The sequence below is a fragment of the Folsomia candida genome, unplaced genomic scaffold (assembly GCF_002217175.1).
Source record: "Folsomia candida strain VU population unplaced genomic scaffold, ASM221717v1 Fcan01_Sc038, whole genome shotgun sequence".
In the NCBI taxonomy this organism is placed as follows: Eukaryota; Metazoa; Arthropoda; class Collembola; order Entomobryomorpha; family Isotomidae; genus Folsomia; species Folsomia candida.
Genome location: NW_019091230.1, coordinates 163760 through 185494, shown reverse-complemented (window position 1 = coordinate 185494; position 21735 = coordinate 163760). Strand labels below are relative to the sequence as shown.

At 37.1% G+C, this 21735-nt stretch overlaps 4 protein-coding genes across 12 annotated transcripts; all 4 read right to left on the bottom strand.

Moving 5' to 3' along the window:
* Window positions 1–1014: 1014 nt before the first annotated feature.
* On the bottom strand, window positions 1015–2228 carry LOC118433008. Its single transcript, XM_035844524.1, has 3 exons — window positions 1555–2228; window positions 1241–1365; window positions 1015–1163 (listed from the first exon to the last, which is right to left on the bottom strand). Exons 1-3 carry the CDS (start codon window positions 1763–1765, stop codon window positions 1065–1067), a joined length of 435 nt encoding a protein of 144 aa, XP_035700417.1. The 5' UTR covers window positions 1766–2228; the 3' UTR covers window positions 1015–1064.
* A 2248-nt stretch (window positions 2229–4476) lies between these two features.
* Window positions 4477–8727, bottom strand: LOC118432987. Of its 2 annotated transcripts, XM_035844485.1 has the most exons (4): window positions 8255–8727; window positions 6982–7113; window positions 6437–6636; window positions 4477–4868 (listed from the first exon to the last, which is right to left on the bottom strand). In XM_035844485.1, exons 1-4 carry the CDS (start codon window positions 8258–8260, stop codon window positions 4592–4594), a joined length of 615 nt encoding a protein of 204 aa, XP_035700378.1. In that variant the 5' UTR covers window positions 8261–8727; the 3' UTR covers window positions 4477–4591. The 2 variants fall into 2 exon arrangements, with proteins under 2 accessions (XP_035700378.1, XP_035700379.1); XM_035844486.1 differs by lacking the exon at window positions 6982–7113.
* Window positions 8728–9867: 1140 nt separating this feature from the next.
* Window positions 9868–17600, bottom strand: LOC110861128 (von Willebrand factor A domain-containing protein DDB_G0292740). Of its 8 annotated transcripts, XM_035844484.1 has the most exons (12): window positions 17287–17600; window positions 14302–14406; window positions 13036–14234; window positions 12829–12964; window positions 12653–12765; window positions 12371–12584; window positions 12042–12304; window positions 11823–11979; window positions 11438–11753; window positions 11266–11358; window positions 10918–11072; window positions 9868–10850 (listed from the first exon to the last, which is right to left on the bottom strand). In XM_035844484.1, exons 3-9 carry the CDS (start codon window positions 13297–13299, stop codon window positions 11533–11535), a joined length of 1368 nt encoding a protein of 455 aa, XP_035700377.1. In that variant the 5' UTR covers window positions 13300–14234; window positions 14302–14406; window positions 17287–17600; the 3' UTR covers window positions 9868–10850; window positions 10918–11072; window positions 11266–11358; window positions 11438–11532. The 8 variants fall into 8 exon arrangements, with proteins under 8 accessions (XP_035700377.1, XP_035700372.1, XP_035700375.1 ...); XM_035844479.1 differs by having other exon boundaries at window positions 11175–11753; XM_035844482.1 differs by having other exon boundaries at window positions 11266–11753.
* Window positions 17601–18070: 470 nt separating this feature from the next.
* Window positions 18071–21460, bottom strand: LOC110861204 (delta(24)-sterol reductase). The gene is made up of 8 exons (XM_022110318.2): window positions 21210–21460; window positions 20990–21148; window positions 20359–20583; window positions 20075–20169; window positions 19831–20002; window positions 19414–19758; window positions 18950–19131; window positions 18071–18862 (listed from the first exon to the last, which is right to left on the bottom strand). Exons 1-8 carry the CDS (start codon window positions 21402–21404, stop codon window positions 18715–18717), a joined length of 1521 nt encoding a protein of 506 aa, XP_021966010.2. The 5' UTR covers window positions 21405–21460; the 3' UTR covers window positions 18071–18714.
* Between the last annotated feature and the right edge of the window lie 275 nt (window positions 21461–21735).

Genomic DNA, 21735 nt, shown 5'->3' with positions numbered 1-21735 from the left:
TGACAATCGGGAATACAAATTTATTGTCAGCGTATTTTTCTAATGACTGGGAACGCATGAAGGAATCTGGTTTGAGTAAGATGTGGGCTGGTGTTTTTAGTGTTAGTACATTATTGCGGGAAAAGGAAACTCTTTTGCGAATGAATAATTATTTTAAAGCTGTTCAGCGCTCCTTTGGTCATTTGAAGGAGAAAATAACAATTCATGAATCAAGCCCCGTCTCCCTGGATAGAATTCTACCCGCTTTCTTTCTATGTTCTGTCCCCATGGTACTTGGACTTGTTGCATTCGTAACAGAAAATAGGAAATACCTCACAGTACAGGAAAATACTATTATTCTGACTGAAGGATTGTTGAATTTTGAAAAATTTTGTATAATTTGGTGCATCTATAAGTATTTCACAATTCGAAGAAGATTGGTAGGGCATAAAGCCACCCGAACTATTTTCGCATAATTTATAATAGTTAACATAGGTATATACATATTTATAACAAATCGAAAGAACTCAAATAACTTAATTTTTAAAGATAGCTTTATACAATCATCACAATATCTATTCATGAAGCTGCAGACAAGATTACTCGCCTGAATTAGGTATATAGGTCCATAAGAAACCATTTTGCAATTTATTATATATTCAAACAATGTGTAAGGCCGAGCGAGCATGATAAGATCAGTGGTGGAGATAATGATCACTAAAATTTTCAAATAAGTATTTAAGTACATAGTATTTAGTATTTAGAGTGGGTAAAATTTAATATGCAATAGAGAAATTTTAAGAAATTTTTTTTTGAGTGGTCGGGGAACCCATGAGGATCTCTTTGAACAGAACTGACGCTGACTTGGTTTTATTCTGCATCATGTGGATTTTAAATAACTACATAAATGCATGTCATTAACTCCAGAAAAAGCGTTTCACTAATTAATTCAATCTAAATTTTATTTATTTTAATTACTTTAAAATTAAAACTGGATACCGTTGTAGCTGTAATTATAACTAGCTTTAACGAAGATATGGATTACATTAAATGCGTTTCTTAATTAATCAACCTACGACTGCGCGTCAACTGTCTTCGTTCGGATTAATATAAATACTGTTGGGTCCAATTACAATTGCCAGGTTATTTTGGGAAATAAACGACGTAAAGCCTTGCTCATTTACCTGCGTGTATAATAGCACACAAAATTATTAATTTTCGAACGATTTATTGGTAAAATTAATCATTTTAACTGACAAACCTTAATTCCATCGATAGTCACATATCGCATTGATCTGCATAAAAGGAGTGCATATTTGAGCCTATCAGTCATCAATGCGGTGACGTCAACGGGTATTAAAAATTCGATCTGCGTATTTTCTATTCCTGTATAGAAATTATGAAATTTACGAATCGGTCTACAATTTTTTTATAGAAAATTTTAAAAATTTGATGCTCGCTATCAGATAAAATTTAAAGGAATCAAAATCCGAAACAAGCCGACAGATTTTCAAAATTGGAAATTATGATTTTAATCTGCCATAATTTGCGCCACTTTTTGACCACAAAACTTACCCTCCCATACTGCTACGCCTTCCAAAATTGCTGCTAACGTATTCATATTCGCCATTTTATGAATCACCACCTTCACCCGCGGTAAATTCAAATTTCTAAATGAGTACAATGTTGCTCTGAGACGGTAAAAGGTATTGGCATGATCCCCCCAATCGTCCCACAACGAGGACAAGGTCAACTTTAATTTGCTTAAATTTGGACATAACTTCATCAACTGCTTCCGTATCCTCCGAGGGTAGAAGAGTCAGTGTTGTAAGGCTAATCGAAGTCTCAGACAACTTTGGGAAATTTTGTGCAAAGGCCATCCACATTTCCCGCCAGTGGGGTCCCACTTTTGCGTGTAGAATTAGGCGGAGTTCTTCAACAGACTCATTAATTTTTGGTAAAATGTGAACAAGCTTTTCGAGGAAGGTGTCTCCTTCAAAATTTTCATCGCTTGCTGGACTGCAATCGCAGCCGATAACGATCGTAATCTTCCTGGCTAGCTGTGGATTGAAATATTTCAGGTCCTTGCAGGATTCCTTATCACGGCAAGAACAACATGACTCGACCGCTTTAAAGGTCACGCCACATCGTCGCCCAAGTGAGACGCAAGCAATGTCTGCCCAAACAGGGCACACGAGTCGTATCGACTTGAGCAGGGTTTCGTCATCCAAGAAAGAAAATACTTTGTCCAAAATCTAAAAAAAGAGTGAGTGATCAGTGAAATAAAAAGGTATACATACATATGTTTGCATCTAGCCATTGTCAATTATAATGTGCATATCTACAGTATACAAATTCACTGAGGATCTATTTTTCCAGATTAAAGCTTACCTTTACTGTACCTTTACTTTGTGCTTTAAGGTATAATATTGTTTCGTAACTGGAGTAGGACTAATGCGTTTAAATTTGGTAGAAATTTCAACATCGTACCTAAATTTTAAATATGTAAATTGAAAACAATATGTGTGAAAGAGGAATGTACATATTTATATGGTGGTATACATATTTGTAATCAGTCATGTTAATGCAGCCTTATGCAAAACGCTAAAATGTTTTTTTCTAAAATGGGGAATCGAATTTTGAAGCAAATGTTATGGAAATAATATAAAATTTCAAAGTTCCGGCATTTTTTGCATTATGCAATCCAAAATCTATCGTATTATTTATACATTTCTAATCCCTTACATACTTACCAGAGGGTTCATTGCAGCCATATTCGATGCAAGGTTGACGACACGGTTAAATCTTGTTTCCAGACTAAGGACATCATCCATGATTACCGATTAAAGTTAATTTGTCTGAGATATATGACATACTTTGACATATGTAGGCACCAGGGAGCAAGTCCGATATGTTTATGAACCAGTGAACATTTCTTTATTATGTCTCCTTGTAGTGATAAATATTAATTGTGTTTTGGGATGACAGGGTGAAATTAATTAAATTAATGTAACAAGTTCCAAACCAAAAATACTCCCATATGAATGATTAGACGCAGGCTGATATTCGCAGGAATATCCGGGGAAATTCCAAATTATACACCATGCATCTTATGCAACCACAAGAAACACTTTGGGTGGGCAATGCAAAGCGAAGATGATCCCATGTTTACCGGAAAAAATTTCTGTTCCCAGATTAGACCATAATTCAACTTTTTAGCTCAGATGGAACGGTAAGAGTGTGTAAGGAGCCCAAAGAAGTTTCAAGGAATTAATTTCTGAGACAAATTATCGAACATAGCAGAGATAAGGAAATCTAAGCTGTGTGAACCGCTAAACCCTGGTATGAAACTTTCGAAATCTTGCAGGGAGGTCAGGTTTTGGGGCAGTATATGTTGCCACAGGGTAGTAGCACTGACGTGCGTCGATGGGATCATGACCAAAGCGGTTTACCTTGCTTTGTTAGAAATAAGTCTTGGCCAATTCACAACAAAGAAAGACTTTGGTCATAGATTTATTTTCAACAATTGCCGGATATTAGACAAATATTACAAAAATCATCTTAAATGCCTCAAGGATAATAATACAAAGGTTTTGGACTGGACACTAAAATTTCTTGACCTCAACTCGATCGAGCATAACCCAAAACCCCTGCGGCGTCTGGTGACAACACCAAAACCGATAAGCACGGCTCCCCGACACACCGTGATAACAGAAAATAAATAAAGATCGACCATAGCATAACCGAAAGGTTGGTGGATTAGATGCCCAAACGATTTCAATCAGTTATTGGGGTCTAACGAAATATTGAACCGCTCCTACCCCCGTAGCATTAATTATGTAACGTGCAATTTGCAATATTTTGACATTAACATATTTGTGGATTCAACAGTTTTATCTCCATTCCTCCGAAAATTTGCCTCAATGTAGTCCAATATATGGTGAATAATTGGTATGAAAACAATTTTGAAATATCTACCTGTTCTTGGGAAAATTGAAGTTGAATTTGAAATTGAAAATCGTAGCATTAAATAAGTTACATACTGTATGCCCATAAATTTAGAGTTTTTCAGTCAGAATAATTATGTACAAGTTGGATGTGGGGCATACATGTATGAGGTCAAATGACGAGTGCATTGATGATTGAAATAAGTTAAAGTAAGTACGTAAATGTGAAAGAATGGACAAAGAAGCTAATTATAACTTGAGTTTTATGTTGGTTTTGAAGTGCAATAGAGAATATTCGTTCCTCTTTCGAGAGCAAAACTTACGTGTAAAACAAGATTTTGATCTGCATGAAATTATTACGCGGAATTTTGATTATACGCTCATAGCATTACACATATGTAAGTATACATGTCTGAGTGTATCAAGTGTTCTCAAAATTTCTTCCTTCCCGGCCTGAAGCAGTATCAAAGTTCGAAACGTCCACATCTTAATTGGCCCTTAATTTGATTTCCATGCTACTAAATAAACAATACGCCTCGCTCCTACTTGCTAAGGAAAATCTGATTTAATCACTTGTTTTATAAATATTTTGGGTTGCAGAATCATTTCCACACAAGCAAGTTCATAGTAAATGTGACACCGGCTTTAGAATCTGACTACCTGAGTCAGCCCAACAAAGAGGCAAGCCCAGGCCCTCCAATATGAATAACTTTAATCTTCCCGCCCTTCATGGAGTCGAACATGGAGAGCATTTTGAAGAGCTTGCTTCCTCCTGCAGATGCCATTTCGCCATCGCCAAAGCCAAACTTTAGCCTTTGCACGTGTTTCTCCTCCCCAGATTCGTCAAGTTCTTTAATTTCGTCGCTTTCTTCTTTCTCGTCGTCTTCTGGTTCCGGTTTTTGAGTTTTCGGAGGAGGTGTCTTCGGCTTTTCGGGCACCCATCTAAATTTTTATCATACATAATAATATGCACTCTTAAAAATAAGGTTACCCATTCGATAAATACACATATTTGAATTCTAAGTTATGTAAACTATACTAAATCCAGAGTAAAGTTGACTTGATAAAGTATAAATTTTACTCTGGATTTAGTCTGCATAAAGGGTGTTAATAAAGTCCGATCCCATGCATTTTTTGGAGCGTGGTTGTTACAAATTCAGCTGGAACTTTTGAACCAGTGAAGTTATTTATTTCAAATTTTTACCATGGGAGGAACAACTAAACGTGTAAGTCATGAGCATCTTAGAGTTGAGATACAAACATTGCATCAGCAGGGGCTTAAACCTACAGAAATTGTGCAAAAATTGGGCTGCAGCCGCAGAACTGTTTGGAAATGGAAGAATAAAAATTTTGTCCACGACAAAAAGCGACCAGGGCGACCCAGAAAGGTGTCACCTACCACAAAAAGAATGATTAAAAACAGACTTTGCAAGAAAACCGGTAGTTCATTACGTAATTGAGCAAGGGAGTTAAATGACTCAAAACGCTATAAAGAGAAGAAGAAGCAAATTAACTGTGTGACCGTGCAAAAATTTGTGAAAACTACGAAGTGGGGTCACACAGCTTACAAACTAACCAAAAAAACCTCTCATGTCACAAAAATATATCGATGACCGTCTGAAATTTGAAGAACTCCTTCAGAAAAGTGCCCATTTGAGTGAAAAAAGACTTGGTGAAGAATTGCGCAGTCACATCCTTTGGACTGACGAATCTATTATTGAACTATATCCAAAATTGAACCAACAAAATGTTCGTTACAGGACAGAAAACAAATCGGATGTACCATCAAGAGCGATCCCAAAATTCGGGCTTAAAGTTATGGTAGCGGGTGGATTTTGTGCACGTTGCGTGACCCCTCTACATATCATACCAAAAGGCCAATCAGTCAATGCAAAGCATTATATGGAAAAAATATTACCTATCTATTTCGATAGCATGGGGAACAAGGAAATATTTCCGAATGAAAGAAAAATAGTTTTCATGCAGGATGGTGCTATAGCCCATACAGCAAAAGCGAGTTTGAGTCTCATCAAGACGCAAGTTTCAACGGTCTGGAGCAAGGGGGTGTGGGCCGCTAACGGCCCAGATTTGAATCCCCTGAAGAACCAGTGGTCCATACTTAAGGAAAATGTATACAAAGAGCCACAACCCCGGACGAGGGAAGAGCTAGTAAAAAAAAGTTCAAGATGTATGGAATTCGATTTCCAGAGGCACATTGGAAAAATTAGCACAGAGCCTTAAACAAAGAGTTGAGGGCATGGTTAAAGTAAATGGTAACAAGACCAAATACTAAGGTAAATATGTCGAACATTTTTTGTAAGTATCACGGGTAGTTTTTTTTATACTAGCCTTCACTTTTTTACAGGAAAAATGGGATCGGACTTTATTAACACCCTGTAGTTTACATAATTTTGAATTCAGAGTGCATTCACTTTTCAAAAGGGTAACATTTTTTGAAGAGTGTGGGTAAGTCAGTAAATAAAAAAATATTGCATTTCCGAACGTCTTACAGTTTTCCTTGACAATCTCCTAACAAAGGTTTTCCACTCTTATACGCCTTGCAAACTTCTTCCTCCGTGTGACAAATGGGTTTCATATCGTTCGGATTGCTGGCTTCTTGACTAATGAAATTTCCCACGGGGTAATACTGCCCAGCCACTTGGACCTCGGTGCCGCCCTCGTTGTGCTGAACGGCGAAACCCATCCCGAGCTGAGGACCAGATTAGGTGCAGTATTTAGTCTTTCATGCGTTAAAGGTTAGTCTCATTATTTATCCTTTCCTCCATTTCACCCTGTTACAAACCCGGTATTGTGAGGCATGGTAATGATTTATCAGTACTAAAATTGTTATCGCTTGGCTTGATAATTACGCCGGTTCGTAACAAGTTGCTACCGCGACGGTAAAACTTTAACAACGTGCTATTACACCGCCGTAATACTTATCAATAGCACTTTGGTAGAGTCATTACTAAAGCAATACAGAATACCGCTTGGTATTATTTTACTACTGGATTTCTAAGAGTGTTGTAATGACCTATCTATTTAGTTAGCTAACCTCGACACTTGACCTCCACAAGACCTGCGTGTCATGATAGAGATTGAATTCGCCCTTCGCATTCTTTTTGGGGTAGCGCTCCTCATCACAGATCTCGTAGTACCAAGCGTCTACGGCCTGCCTATTAGTTATCTGCGAAATTGTGATGATCCTTCTTGTTCATAAGTTAAATGCATATATAAATTTACTTACTTGGTTAAAATTTACGTTTTTCATAGATATGGGAACGTTCACAAAATAGCAATTTCCACCCCCTCCCCCCTCGTAACGGGTTACACCCATTTTTAACATAGCTTAAGCTGACCTGTGACGAGACATCGCGACATAATGCATGTACATCTCTGGCTGCTACACATGACAAACCATGCAAATGCAGCATTTACCGAGATTCATTCAGACACATGTGAGCATATACATATATATTATTAATATGTGCAAAAACTATACTCTGCATACATATATGTATCAAATACGTAATCATGGAAGAGATTGCAACTTAATGGAGAATGTTATTGTTACACACATTCCAACCCCACCCTCCCCTTGGCTACCAACGTTTCGTTGGATTAGTCACCTTTTGTCAAGCTTATAGCAAGTTGGAAATCAAATAGATTTCATAAGCCAAAATTACTTAATTAATTACAAATACAAATTAACTTCTATATTGCCTGTTACATCTTAAAACAATACATAATTGCCTTAAGTGTGCATAATATATTTGCACATATATATATATATATTTGCATTTTAATTTAAAATTAAGAAGAAAAATGTCTGTCTGCATGTTCGTGTGAGTTTGCCTAATTTTTCTTCCAATTTTGCTCTTATCAAATTAAAATAAATTTTCTCAATTTGTGTCAGGTTATTTTAAAAATACTGAGAAAATTTTGGGGTATTCAGAGTGAGATCGGGTCGGTTGTTAAATAGAAACTAAGCGAAGCAAGATAATCACTAACGAATTAAATATAATTATTTTTATGAAACGGAGAAAAATTAAAAAGCTTCTGATATGTTCGATTCTTAATATAATGAGACAAACATTGCTTGGGAACTTGTAAAATCCGTAAATTGTGTAACCTTATTACAGATACTTCATTATAAGGAAAACAATCTTACAATTTTTTGTAAACTTATATACTCAGATTAGATGGGAGTTTCTTCATTTTGTAAAAGATTGTAAAATTATTTTATTAAATAAATATATGGATTTTACGAGATACCAATAAAAGCGTGAATTGGATCGATAAATAAATGTCCATACTTCATTTCTTACCTTCATAATCAATTTATTCTTCCACAGTCTCAGATTCGATGGGGGTTCATGGAGCGTCACGATTAACGGGTTAGGACGCCCACAAAGGGATCAATTTCACACCAGATTTCCATCCGAATTAAGAAATGGAAATCGTACAGTCTTCATCGGAATGGAAATTGAGCCACAGTTTTACAAAGTGCATACCCAATCGCCGGATGAGATTATGCATCTCATTGTTCCATATCTAAACTTTCTTGGAGGATTTGGTAATTCAGAATTTATTTACCAATTACTTACATGCACAATTTTATTAAACTATTTTCGAGCTTTAGAGCCAACACATGTTTGAAATTTAATATGTGAGCCAAATTCCTAATGCAAATTAATAATTAACCAACGTCAGTGTTTCAAAATTATATTTGTATATTAACCTACACTAATTATTCATGCCATATTCCAAAAATCGACATTAAATCATTGGACCATCTCTTTTACAGGGTACGAGATTAAAGGGTTCACCTCTAACTACGAGGACCACGGCAAGAGGACACTCATGTGGAACTTTCAGAGATGTTAATTTGCGAAAATTATGTACACATGATCAACGAAAAATTTTGAAATATACAAGAAGTAAATTTGCTGATCTTGAAGAAATTCAAGTTAAGAAATATATTTTTCATTTATTAATGATATTTATGACATCGTAACTAAAAGAATGCATGCACTTTTAAGATTGATTATCTATGAGAAATGTGTTTATGATTTCTAACGAATTCTTTCTGAATATATTGTTAACAAAATTTGAGACGATTTATCATTGTTTTAACTGATTTAAATAAAGTACCCAATAACCGATAAATATATGTATACTTCTATGTAGTTAAACATAAATGTACTTTACTAAATATGCTAAATGACATTTTCATTGACTTCTGTGACATCCCGGACGCATCAGAATAATTAATTGGTTTATTTATCAGTTCCATGTAGCTCAACTAGTTAAATACCAACTTGCAAAATTTCCAGGGTTAAATCTCTCTTCATAAATCATCTGTTAATTAGAAGTCCCTCAGACAACGTTTTGCATGCAAAATAACCCAAAATCGCTATATTTTTGACAAGTGCAATCTATGCAAACATAATTAATCACTGAACGTATACGTTTTTGTGTATATAAATCATTCCCAGTTGTGCAAAATAAGACATTTATTAGCCAATTAATCGCATTGAAATACTGCATAAAATAATGTACCCGTTTCAAGTTGATTCCACAACTGAAAGTCGGATTGAATTGGAAGGGTGCCATGAGTTCGTAAGTTCCTCAAATTTTCAAAATAAGAAAATTTCCTGATTGAATGTATTTAATTAATTCGTACGTTTTAAACAGCACATCGAAATACGTCCTTGTTCTCGTCCTGTTGGGAATTTCCCTCGCAATTGTCAATGCCGGGTCGCAACCTGGCAAAGGTTCCGGAAACGGGACCCTGATTACCGGGATGGGTGTGGCTCCAACCGGTGCCCCGCCAAATGGGTGTTTCTGGTGTCCAAATCCAGTAAGTGAAGTTACCCATTTTACCTTATTAAACGTTATCTTGAAATTGTTAAAGAAAATAATATTTTCAACAGTGCGGAAAATTCTACTGCTGTCAAAGACAAGCTTGTTCCTACCATCCGCCCAGCAATTGGTGTGCTTGCTGCTAAAGTTTAACAGAACCATATACCAAAAAATATCGCGTATGTATTTCGCCTGAATTTATGTACAGGAATACAAAAATTAACCTTTGCAAATAAATTTTTCAAAATTTTCTTCATCGTTTAATGCGGTCCAATTTATCCTTAACGGGGACACGTGATTGGTGTAGTTTACAGATAATTCTGAAAGTCAAAACTGCGTATCGAGATAAAAATCGATTAGGGAAAATACTGGGTAATAGCCAACCAAACCTTAATCATGACCCAAAACACCGTCGTAATGATTAACGTCAACACTGTCTTGTCAAAGTGACAGAGTTATGTGCACCGTGAAAAGTGGTAGCAGATCTACATATTACCATTGGTAAAGAAATTCACTATTGCATAATTTTTACTCTGCAGAGTCATGTTAACTATCCGTTCCAGTTGTATTTTATGTATAGATAATCTGAACAATCTTTAATATCTGGATAACATTCAATCTACAATATTGTTGTAAATTGGATAATTGATAATGTTTTATGGAAAACGAAGGCATTGCTGAATTACATGTGAATTGTTTACTAGGTAGATTATTCATGAGGCCGAATACATAATTTTGAAAATCAAAGTAAATAGGTCATAATCAAAATTAAAGACTAAGAATGATCAGGGATCGTTTAATGTATATGTAAGTATTGTAACTGGAATGCAAACATAGGTATTCAATCGGTTACTATTCCATCGTACTTAAGAAATCTGGCAGCAGATGCCATTATTAACTGCAATGTATTCTTATCCGTGCAAGTTTGTGCCATCCATTCCTCTGCTTTCTTCACTACAAGGGTCCACGTATTTTTCTGCTCTTGTAAGTGTGTGTTAAAATACGAAATTGCCAAGGCAGTTGCAAAAAGCCCAGTATCGAACCCCTTCTTCGAAGCTTCTACAATAATTAAAAATTAATAAGTTACTTGAAAGTTACGTTATATACACAATTTTATTCAACTTACCAGCCTTCACTTTTTCATAGGGTAGATTTATTGCCTGACACAATTCCATTGTTAGTGAGAATGAGCCATCAAAGTTTTGCTTGTTAACAATAGCAACTAATTTTTCTCCGGCAGATGGTAAAGATGATGCCAATACTAATTGGGATGGGCTATCACTGGATAAATTAAATGGAAAGGAAGCAATGAGTACGACGTAACTTCAGCAAGTATCTCAGGGCTTGAGGAATAAATGGGCTACTTGTTTTTAGTTGCTTTACCGATGAATTGAGTGAAGTGACAACTCATCTCAGTTCAAATTTAAATGAGATGAGTTGAATCGTAAATGAGTTGTCAGAAATCCAAACTAACCTCACGCTCACACTAAATGAGGTCAGGTGAGTTAGCTCGCTTCAGTGTTAAAAATTAATAATTGAGGTCCGCTAAATTCGAGGATTGGCTCGCCTTATGTCAAAATCACAACTCATGTGAGGTTAGGTGAATTACGCTCACCTCACCGGCAAAACTAGTTTAATGTGCATACTCATTTCTTCTGGATATCCGGGAAGCATCATCATACGTAATAGCGCATGTGTCTGCATCACACAATTGCCTATTTTTCTTAAAAATGGACCCAAACTAGGACCCAATCCTAGAGCCCAACTTTGAAGTAGAACGCACGAATCCAGAAATCATAGACATATGCGCGGTGACGTCCGTAGTATCCATCGACACGTAATGACGTGATGGACCCGCTGGACTATCTAGAGAAAGAACCTGTCGCCGTTCAACGAATCCAATGTCTAAGCATCTCCGATTTTCATCCACAGCGATGTAGGAAGTGTGTTTAGAAGTTATCCCTAGATAACAGGAATTCGAAATTTAGGTACGCATTGTATAAATGTATTTGGGGGTTAGATTTCTAATACCGTGTTTTACTCCGAGCGAAATAATTTGATCTTTGATGATTTCGCTCGTAAATTTATCACGCATCGAGGTTTCCTCTATTTCCAATTCCCGAATTAATTTTACAACCGCCAGTTTGTGGAGCATTTCCGTGTTTCCAAGCACGTTAGCGTCACTCATCTGGCGCAAAATAAACGTATATGTTTAGTCTCAAATAAATTAATGCAATCTTTAGCTCTTACCGAGATATTTAAAGTCAACGGTCCATCAGGCGAATTAGCGGTAATCATAACTCCACTCGGTTTGTCAACACCAGGATGGAAGATCCCAAATACTACCATTTGCTGGCCGTCAAATATCGGTGGTATGTTCTTAGGTGATTGTGAAAATGTTTTTTCTTTAATTATTTCTGGTTGCAGTGGTTTGTTATATCCGAAAAGGGTTTTCTCTGGGTTAAGTTCCACGCTTGTTGCACTTGAAAGTCCAATCCATTCCAAATTTATTTCTATGTAATATGTAAAAAATTAGTTCTTGTTACATCCTATTCTTTAACTATTGGTGGTCCATTTACCAGTTAAAGACGGCTGCAGAGAGTTCTTTAATTGACTTAGTGTCGCATTTTGAATGCTATCATCCCCTTCGACAAATGCGCACGTTCCCCCGCCCGCCGTCGCAATTCCTTGAACCAGGTAATGGGATGCAGACGGCCCAATGCCCAGTGCGAAAAGTCTGGAGTTGTGGGCATTCTGCTTTACGAGAGAAATTACTTGGTCAGTGTTGGAAATCTGAAATTACACGAATTGACGTTATATAATGACTAATAAATATACGCATGTACTCAATTTTAAATTACCGCTCCATCCGTAATCACAAAAATTTGTCTCAAGTAACCACGGATATGTGGTCTGGAATAAATGTCCTTCAGAGGTGCAAGTATTTCAGTTCCTCCCAAATTTGCCGAAATACCTGAAATAAGCAATGTTGGAAATCATTATGATTTCGTTTTCTTTACGAGAGTGTTTCTCATACTTTTAGCATAATTTACTGTTTCATGTAAGCTCTCTGGTCCATATTTTAAACTTCCTTCCTTGAACAGAAGCTCGTAACTCGATCCGAATCCGATAACACTAAAATAACAGTCAGTTGGCAGAGAGTGCAGGAAAAGCTGTACACAATACATATTTCTGACAATTAGAAAGGGACGGATTTCTTTCAAAAATTGCTTTACTTGCATACTTGTAAGGCAGCGCTTGCCATTCGAATGCTATATCCACCCATGGATCCTGAACGATCCACAAGAATAATAAGCTCAACTTTCTCCTCGTTCAATGCAAAGGATGGAATAAGATGAGTCATTGCGGCTGTGGATCCACTCTCTAAAGTCTGATAAAAACGAGGTGACTTATTATGAATGGTTAGACTGGAGTGACGTAGGGCAGAGGTCGCTGAAGCATGAAGATTGCGTGAAGATTTCTCTATACTGTTTTGGGATGTTTTCATTAGAGATGAGTCAGGTCACAGGGTCAACCTGGTTAAAGCGATCGGATCGGGCTTTCGAAATGTTGGACGTGACCTTTCTTAGAAGCTATTGAGGGTATTCATTATTTCTTCGTATCCTTAGTATTCTTCGTATCGTAAAATAACTTACGAAGCTTACGAGATTTTGTCATCGAAAATCACGTTACTACGCTTACGATTTTTACTAAGCTTGACCCCTTGTTTTTTCTTCGTAAACTATTTTACGATACGATGGATACGAAGAAATAATGAATACCCTCATTATGGTACGGGTAACCTATTTCACCCGCGCCCCGAACAGGCTCGGGTGGATCGGGTTCAGAAAGTGCCCGAGTTGGGTTTTTCAAAACATTTCGCCCGACCCGATAAATTCCGTTGGTTACACTGGTTTCCTAACCTCTCCTATCCTCAAAGCTTCCGGGGCCATGACCAGACTGACATTAAAAACTATTTTTGAATTTCACGTGATACTTAGATATATGTATACCTGACCTCACAATAAACTCTTGGTTTCATAACCGGTTCCATGGGAGTGACTAACAACACATAGTCTCGATCCATCTCGGTCACATTCCCCGAAAGTGTGACAACAGCTTTGTTCCAACTCGGCCGATCTGGAATTGGACCCCTGCTCTCCACTAGGATTTTATGGGATGACAAGCTTTCCACCGATTTTATATCACCCTGAATAGACACAATCACTTTTATGTCGAGAGGCGCTGGAGCACGTGGTGAGAAAGACATGTTGGCCAAATCACGGCTTTTAGCGTCATTATCTGTCGGTGGCACGTATCGCGGTGCGACTGTAGTAGGAATAAAAAATCGGATGGCGTGACAATCCGGGTCATTCTTGACTTCGGTGACATATTCAATCACAACTTTAGCGGAAGCACGGGTTTTAGGAAACCTATTTTAAGCTATAAAGACAAAAATTTATTAATGTATTTATGGCTTGGTAAAAATTGGTTTAATTAAACGAATCACATGAAACACGTCCGGTTTGGTTTCTTCTCCAAGAAACACGGTGTCGTTGTCCATAATTTCCTCATCGTAATCCTTTCTGGCATCTTCTGACGATTTTACTTGTCCCTACACCCATAATTCGGCTTAATTAAATTATGGATTTTCCCGCATTGAGAATCAAATTGAATAATGTGCCTCATGCCATTTTTTGGGGGTACCCGACCGTTCCCATGTAGGTATACAGTAAAGTACCCGACCGGATATCTCAAAGTGCCCGATTTACACTGAATACTTTCGCGTTCATTTTTTTTGTTTGAATAGTAAAACCTTTAAAAATCCAATCCCACTGATTTCATTTTGGTGGTTGGTATAAAGAGAATATTTGAACGGAATTGGTACATATTTGGTTAAATCTTATATTATCGTGCATATTTTTAAAGAACTCGGTGTATCATAAATATATACTGTCATATACTGTAATAGAGGACTTTTTTTTGCTATGGACCCCCTGAAACATTTGTATTTAAATTTTGATAAATTATAATATTAGCTAGTGAGGTACGTCCAAACAATGAAAAAAATGCGTTTTAAAAAAATCCAAATGTCAAGGGTACCTCTGAGGGACTCATTACATCTTTTACACATATCCCTTCATTGTGGGCCAACCAGAAGTCGTAAAAATATGGGATTTGGATATTTTTTATCTAAATACGATTGTCTAAAACGAACTTCAGTAAGGAGTCGCTGCGTGACCTTTTTGACCTAAAGTTTGACCTCTATAAAAATTAAGTTTTACAGTTTATTAGCATGCCAATTTTAGCTCAATACATGTAACTTTAAAAGGTCAAACTTCAGGTCAAGAAGGTCACGTAGCAGCTCCTTACTGAAGTTCGTTTTAGACAATCGTATTTAGATAAAAAATATCCAAACCCCATATTTTTACGACTTCTGGTTGGCCCACAATGAAGGGATATGTGTAAAAGATGTAATGAGTCCTTCAGAGGTACCCTTGACATTTGGATTTTTTTAAAACGCATTTTTTTCATTGTTTGGACGTACCTCACTAGCTAATATTATAATTTATCAAAATTTAAATACAAATGTTTCAGGGGGTCCATAGCAAAAAAAAGTCCTCAATAGGCAGTTTGCATAAGGTACGCTACGGTACGCACAGTCAATCCAAGAAGTATTGGCAACCCTCACGGAAGCTAAACCTAATTGGCTATTACTTTTGAATGCATTATCCAATTAGCTTGAAATTTTGCATATATTTGACAAATCTAATGTGGAACTCGGTGATAATAATCCTTTGTTGATTAAAAATAGATTGACACGATTTGTATATAATTTGTTGGAAAATTGGCGAAATTAACCCACAAAAAGTATTGGCAACCCTCAGCTTAAAAAATCATGATTAAAGATACTGCAATTTTGTTTTGATAAACTACTTCTAGTACCGCGTAGCACCTCCCCTCGACGCAATAAGAGCAGAAATTCGCCTTTAAAATTGACTCGACCAGTTTCTTTATAACGCTTTTTGATATGGCTTCGCAATCGTCTATGGAACTTTTGGCAAGCTCGTTTTTGGACGCGTGATTTCCCACCAGTCCCTCTTACCTTAACCCGGACAATCAGAATCATATCGGGAGACTGTGCAGCCAACGAAAGAAGCTTAACTTTTTCGGTCTCCAAAAATGTGCATCTTTAATTTGGATGCATGTTTGGGGCCACTGCATTTTTGGAATATGAAATTCCTTCCAGGGTCATGTTTTTTGTCAAATCTTTTCCGATTATCGTTTGGAATGATTACTTATACCGCCTTGGTCATGACTTGATCGATAATGACCAGGTAACTACGCAGCGATCTGGTCATTTAACCCCAAACCATAATTTAACTGCTATATGCACATATTCGTTTTTCTGAGCCTTTTATTGCATCCGGCAGACTTGAACCATTTAATTTGCTCCGAATAAGTAAAATTTGCCTATTTCGGACCAGCAGACCCTTTTTCAGTCATTGAAAGTCTATTAAAGATGGTATTTAGCCCGTTCCCATTTATTGAATTGGTTCGTTTCAGGGACCTTCGCGCCTGTCGGGATACTGGACCCTGAAACCCCATGGCATGATTTTTGATTGATCACCATATTGCATGCTATGTTGACCCCACATTTCGTACTCAAATTCAACATGGTTTTGGAAGCTGAAATCTTCCGATCTCGCGTGATAATTTGCTTAATTAATCCGTTGATTTTAGGATTAGGAGACATTTTTAGCCATATCATGGGAAACCAGGAACTAAAATTATTGCATCATGTTCTTTGGCTACGTTTCGAATAGTAAATATCACGGAGCATGTTTTCTGTCTGAGTTATCGATATCCAAGCTTGATTGTGAAGGAGGCAAGATTATTTCTCGCTCCGCCAAAAGTAGCCCGTTTGGTGTCGACATTTTGGCTTTAGACAGTACCAATCTGGACTTATAAAGCACATAAAGTAAAATTCTTTCATCTGATTAACTTACCTTGACAAGACGCAGAGGTTTGTCGTGATAAAAATTTCGCACAAATAATTATGACACAGGTTGCCAATATTTTTTGGAGGTTCGTACCTGACTCGTTCGTATCAAGGTCAGGATAACGTGCTGGTTATTTAATTTTAGTCGGAAGCATGATTATAATCGAACACTACAATATATTTGCCAAATGCGTGCAAAGTTTCATGCTAATTTGATAATGAATGCAAAAGTTATAGCCAATTTTGCTTAGCTTGCGTGGGGGTTGCCAATACTTGTTGGATTGACTGTATGTTACGTTTTCGTTAAATTTAGAATCCCAAACTGCTTAATAAAAATTTGTGTAACGCCATAAAATTTGTATTACTTTGATAAAAAATGAAAATTTCCCTCATTACTAACATTCATACGCGGTCGGGTAGCAGGGTACTCAGCAAAAATTTCAGGCCGGTATTCCCACTACCCAGTACATATATCCTAAATAAATTTTCTACCTTGATAACTTTTCCATCCAATTCTGCCTGAAAATAGGTCACTGCTCCGTTGGAATCCACTGGAAAAATGTAACTCGCCTCGATCGGAGTGTTTTCATTATTCTCGTAAAATTGGGTAATTCCCACTTGCGCCACGGCGTGAACGACAGACGCCGTGATGGATACAGATTTTAAAGGTATGGGAATTGTTTTACGGGTTTGGGGATTCTTCCAGACCAATCCATACGGGGAGATGTCGAAATCAGCCATTGCCAAAGTTTTACTTCGAAAACTGAAGTGATTATACGAAATATTTTGCTCTTTGTGACTCAAATGAGGTGAATTCAACAAGAATGCAACCAATTTCGGCGAAGCTAAGCTTTTTATCATCCAATGGATCGGACGAACGTACTTATCTATTTACCTGGGATTAAAAGAGTTATGCTGTTTATGGCAATCTGTGCACAAGTCGAGGAAGGCGTTGCGGGCATTTGGGGGTAAGGGAACGTCGGTAAACTAAATATTTCGCTTAGAAACCAAAGTTTTTAAGACCTGCTCTCCCCCATGTCGCGCGTTACACCCCTTTTAACATATGGCGCAAATGGTGATGTCATGCTAACCTGGTATACTCCATATGCAGATGTTGTGGGGCATCGGCTAGTCGCGGGAACATTGTCCCTACGGTTCCGCGGTCACTGATAATAAATAACCTGTAAACAAGTGTATGTTTGGTAAATACACCTTTTCACTAGAATAGGTTTAGATTGGTCAGTTGTATTTGCACAAGTATTTCTCAAACTCAGGATTCATTTCGCCGAATATGTTGGTTTTATCTAGAGATAAAAATTGATTTGCACATAGTTTTATGTTGAAATTATCTACTGCTGAACAATTTACGCGGATTGAGCAGATCAAAAAGGTGCTTAATCACTGGTCTTATATATTTCCGCTAAAATCCAACAAGGTAACGTACTAATGCGTAAAAACATACATACATATGTCATTAACCTCTTATGGACAAAGTACCTAAATACACATATGTATATAGATACAGATATTTGTGTAGGATTTTATTTTCCGTGGAGTACAAAATACACAAATGCCTACATACGTATGTGCACAGGATAAATTACTGTGACAGCAAAATTTCTTAAAAAAACATTTCTTGTTTATCCATTTTGTGAAAATTCGATCGTAAAAGGGTTGATTTTCTTAAATATTTTTTTTTATAAATCTTGGAATTTTCCCTTCACCTTAAGGCCTTATCTCGCGAATCACATCCAATTTCTTTACAAAATTACTTAAAAATTTTACACGGAAAAGTGACCACATCTATTTAGCCAATCCAGAAAAGTGCTAGCCTTTACTTCAATATTAATATCAATTTACTTTTATGCATAATGTAAATGAACAAAGTATATGCATCATCTATGTACGACGAGATTTCCGTCATTTTCTCCCTGCTATTTTTTCATAGACATCCGGAAACGCGTCCAAACAGTTGAGCTCTGTCCTCACCTTATTGTACAACGTTGGATCAAACATTTGATAAAATTCGTCCCGGCTGAACCACGTGTCTGCATACATACCTTTCCAACTACAATAAAAAATATGACATTGACAATTGTGCATAAACAGCTCATAATAATTAATGTTTGTTAGGAAACTTTACAGCAAAAATTACCATTTATTTCCCAGACAAAATTGCTCCAACGATTTGTTCGATTTGTCAACCTCGTAATCATCCGGTTTTCCAGATTGACCATAAATTCCAATATCCATGTGCATCACTTCCGCGTCCCCGTCCACTTTAAAAAATCCCGGTTCGTTCAATGACTTTGCGGGGCAAAGCCATACCGGATATACCTATAAACATACAGGTTTGTTTTTCTAACTCATCATTACACTCTTAGAAATATGGTATAGTCACAACAAGCATTGGTTTCTTGGAGTTAAAGTCACTACCGGTTGGTATTAACGCTGTTCTGACTATTAAACATTTGCTAACGATATGATAAAACTCTAACACCGAGCCAGTAACACACGGTATTACTTATCAAACTTTGGAATAGGCAAATATGTAGGAATACCGCTTGGTATCATCTTAATACTTGATTTCTAAGAGTGCATAATACCCCATTTACATACCTCTACTGTATCGTGGAAATATTGCAGTGCCATCTTCGTCTTATCAATCGGCACGACCAAGTCTTGTACGACCATATTGATCTCGAACAGTCGTCTGAAATAGGGCGGCATAATTTTGTACGTGTAATTGTCACCCGGCCCCGTCCATCCAAAAATTAGGCGAAAAAGAGCGTTATTCACGTATGGGATGTACTGAGGGCCAATCCAGAAGATGCAGTACGTGTGGCGATGATAGTAATCGCGGAGAGGAATGTATTCGACTTTTGGGGCAAGTTGAGACGAAGACAAGAAGGTTTCGACATGTTTGTAGAAGGATTTTTTATACCAACGGGTAACAGAGTTTATCTTAAAGAGAAATTTCATAATCTTAGCGATAAAATTTTAATTAAAAATGCATATCAGTAAGTACATACGTACCTTTCCTGGTTCCGCTTTTGACGATAAGCTCCCCACCATGATAACCCCTTTATCCAAAGAATACATGATCCCTTCGACAAAATCCGGCCCGGGTGATTTGAGAGATTCTTCTGTGATCCGTTCAGTAGCCTCGGCCAACGAGTTGACCGGAATGCAAGATAATTTCACGTATCTGAAAATTTATACACAATTCTTTTGTACGTAAAGTTCTTAATCTTAGATAAATTTATTTGTTTTCAATCACTTTTCCGCCTTGAAAATCCTAATCGTTGCCGAAGTTAGGAAGCCAATGGTCCCATATGAACCGGGAATTGCGTAGAATAAATCCGAATTTTCGTCCTGGTAAAAGGAGATGGAATCATTAGGGGAATTCATTACGAGGCCGCATGATTAACAGAGAAAAAAGTCCCCAAACAATTTTGGCTTGAAATTTTGCCTACGAAATCGTTAATCTACAAGCCTATAAGCTTAATTGTAAGCTTCATTTTCGCTAACGATCCAAATTCGTCGTGAATACCCCCAATTTACCTTGTTTGCATTGACCGCTTCTCCCGAGGCGAGAACAACCTCGTAGGAAATACACGTGTTATGAAATAGTCCATATTTATGAGAGGAAGTTTCTAGCCCAGCCCCACAAATTAGTCCCCCCACCGTCAAAAAGTCAAGTTCCGGCACGACCGGGATTGTCCATCCCTTCGCGTCAAGGATTTTAGTTAAAGGACCCATCTTCACTAACGGTTCGACAGTCACGGTCTGTAAAATAAGAGAAATTATGTGCATGCACGTATTAATTTATAAATTCGCTGTTAGAAATCTGGTACATTAACGCAAATACGGATTTCTCGGTATTAAATTTACTACCACTTGGTATTAAAATTATGTCCAGACTTGCTAAATTCTGGTGCGGCGAACCACCACACCTAAGTTAAGTAAGTGAGCGCACCGGTTCGCCGAGCCAGAAACTAGCAAGTCTGATTATGTCTACTGATCCATAGAACTTTGCTCCCTATCTGGAAAAACTTTAATATTACTTCACCGTACTACTTATGTATCAATACATATATCACTTTGGTAGAGTGATATACACAAGAATACCGCTTTGTATTAGTTGAATACTGGATTTCTAACAATGCAAAAGTTAATTATGTATGCAATTGACCATTGCTTCTTCATCGATTTTAACCACTTCGTCCAAACTGTCCAAGTCAATCCCGGTCATTGTAGCTTTATAAGTAGGGATTCTCAACGACATGGATTTCCACCCGGATCTCGCTGTGCATAATTTTGTCCTCCTCCCATTTGCATTCCAGTCCAAAATCTATAAAATTCGTAACGGATAAAGTAATGAAACTTGATATTGTTAAGCAAATTTTGCGTACCTGTTTCTTCACGTGGTCAACTTTCTTAGCGTGCACTTCTGGTGAATTTACAACCCTGCAGCACAAATTTGCAGAAATAGACTCTAAAATATTTAAGATCGGTAGTGTAACGGCTCGCCCAATTACTAAGAATGGCGTCACATAATATCTGCAAATGTGCAAAATCACCGCCTCAAAAAATCTTGGGCGTGCCATGCTAAATATTTTTGTTCAGATTTTAAACATAATTTCACTCCACGATGTTTTGAGGCTGCCAGCTCAACAATTAATGTGGCGTTTCTGCACAATGGCATCAAGTATAAATATGTTTAGATGAAGCTTCTTTAAAGAAACTTGAGATTGACAAGGACAGAAAAACTGGTTTTCTGTACCAATCAATGTGAAGGTATGTGCAGGTCTCTGTGTATGAAAATTGTGTTATGGGAATGTCGCAATTCATGGTAACATGATGCTAGAACTTGCACTGGTTTTACGGCGTACATATGATGTATGATAAGTAAATACTTATCAACTGTATATCATACAT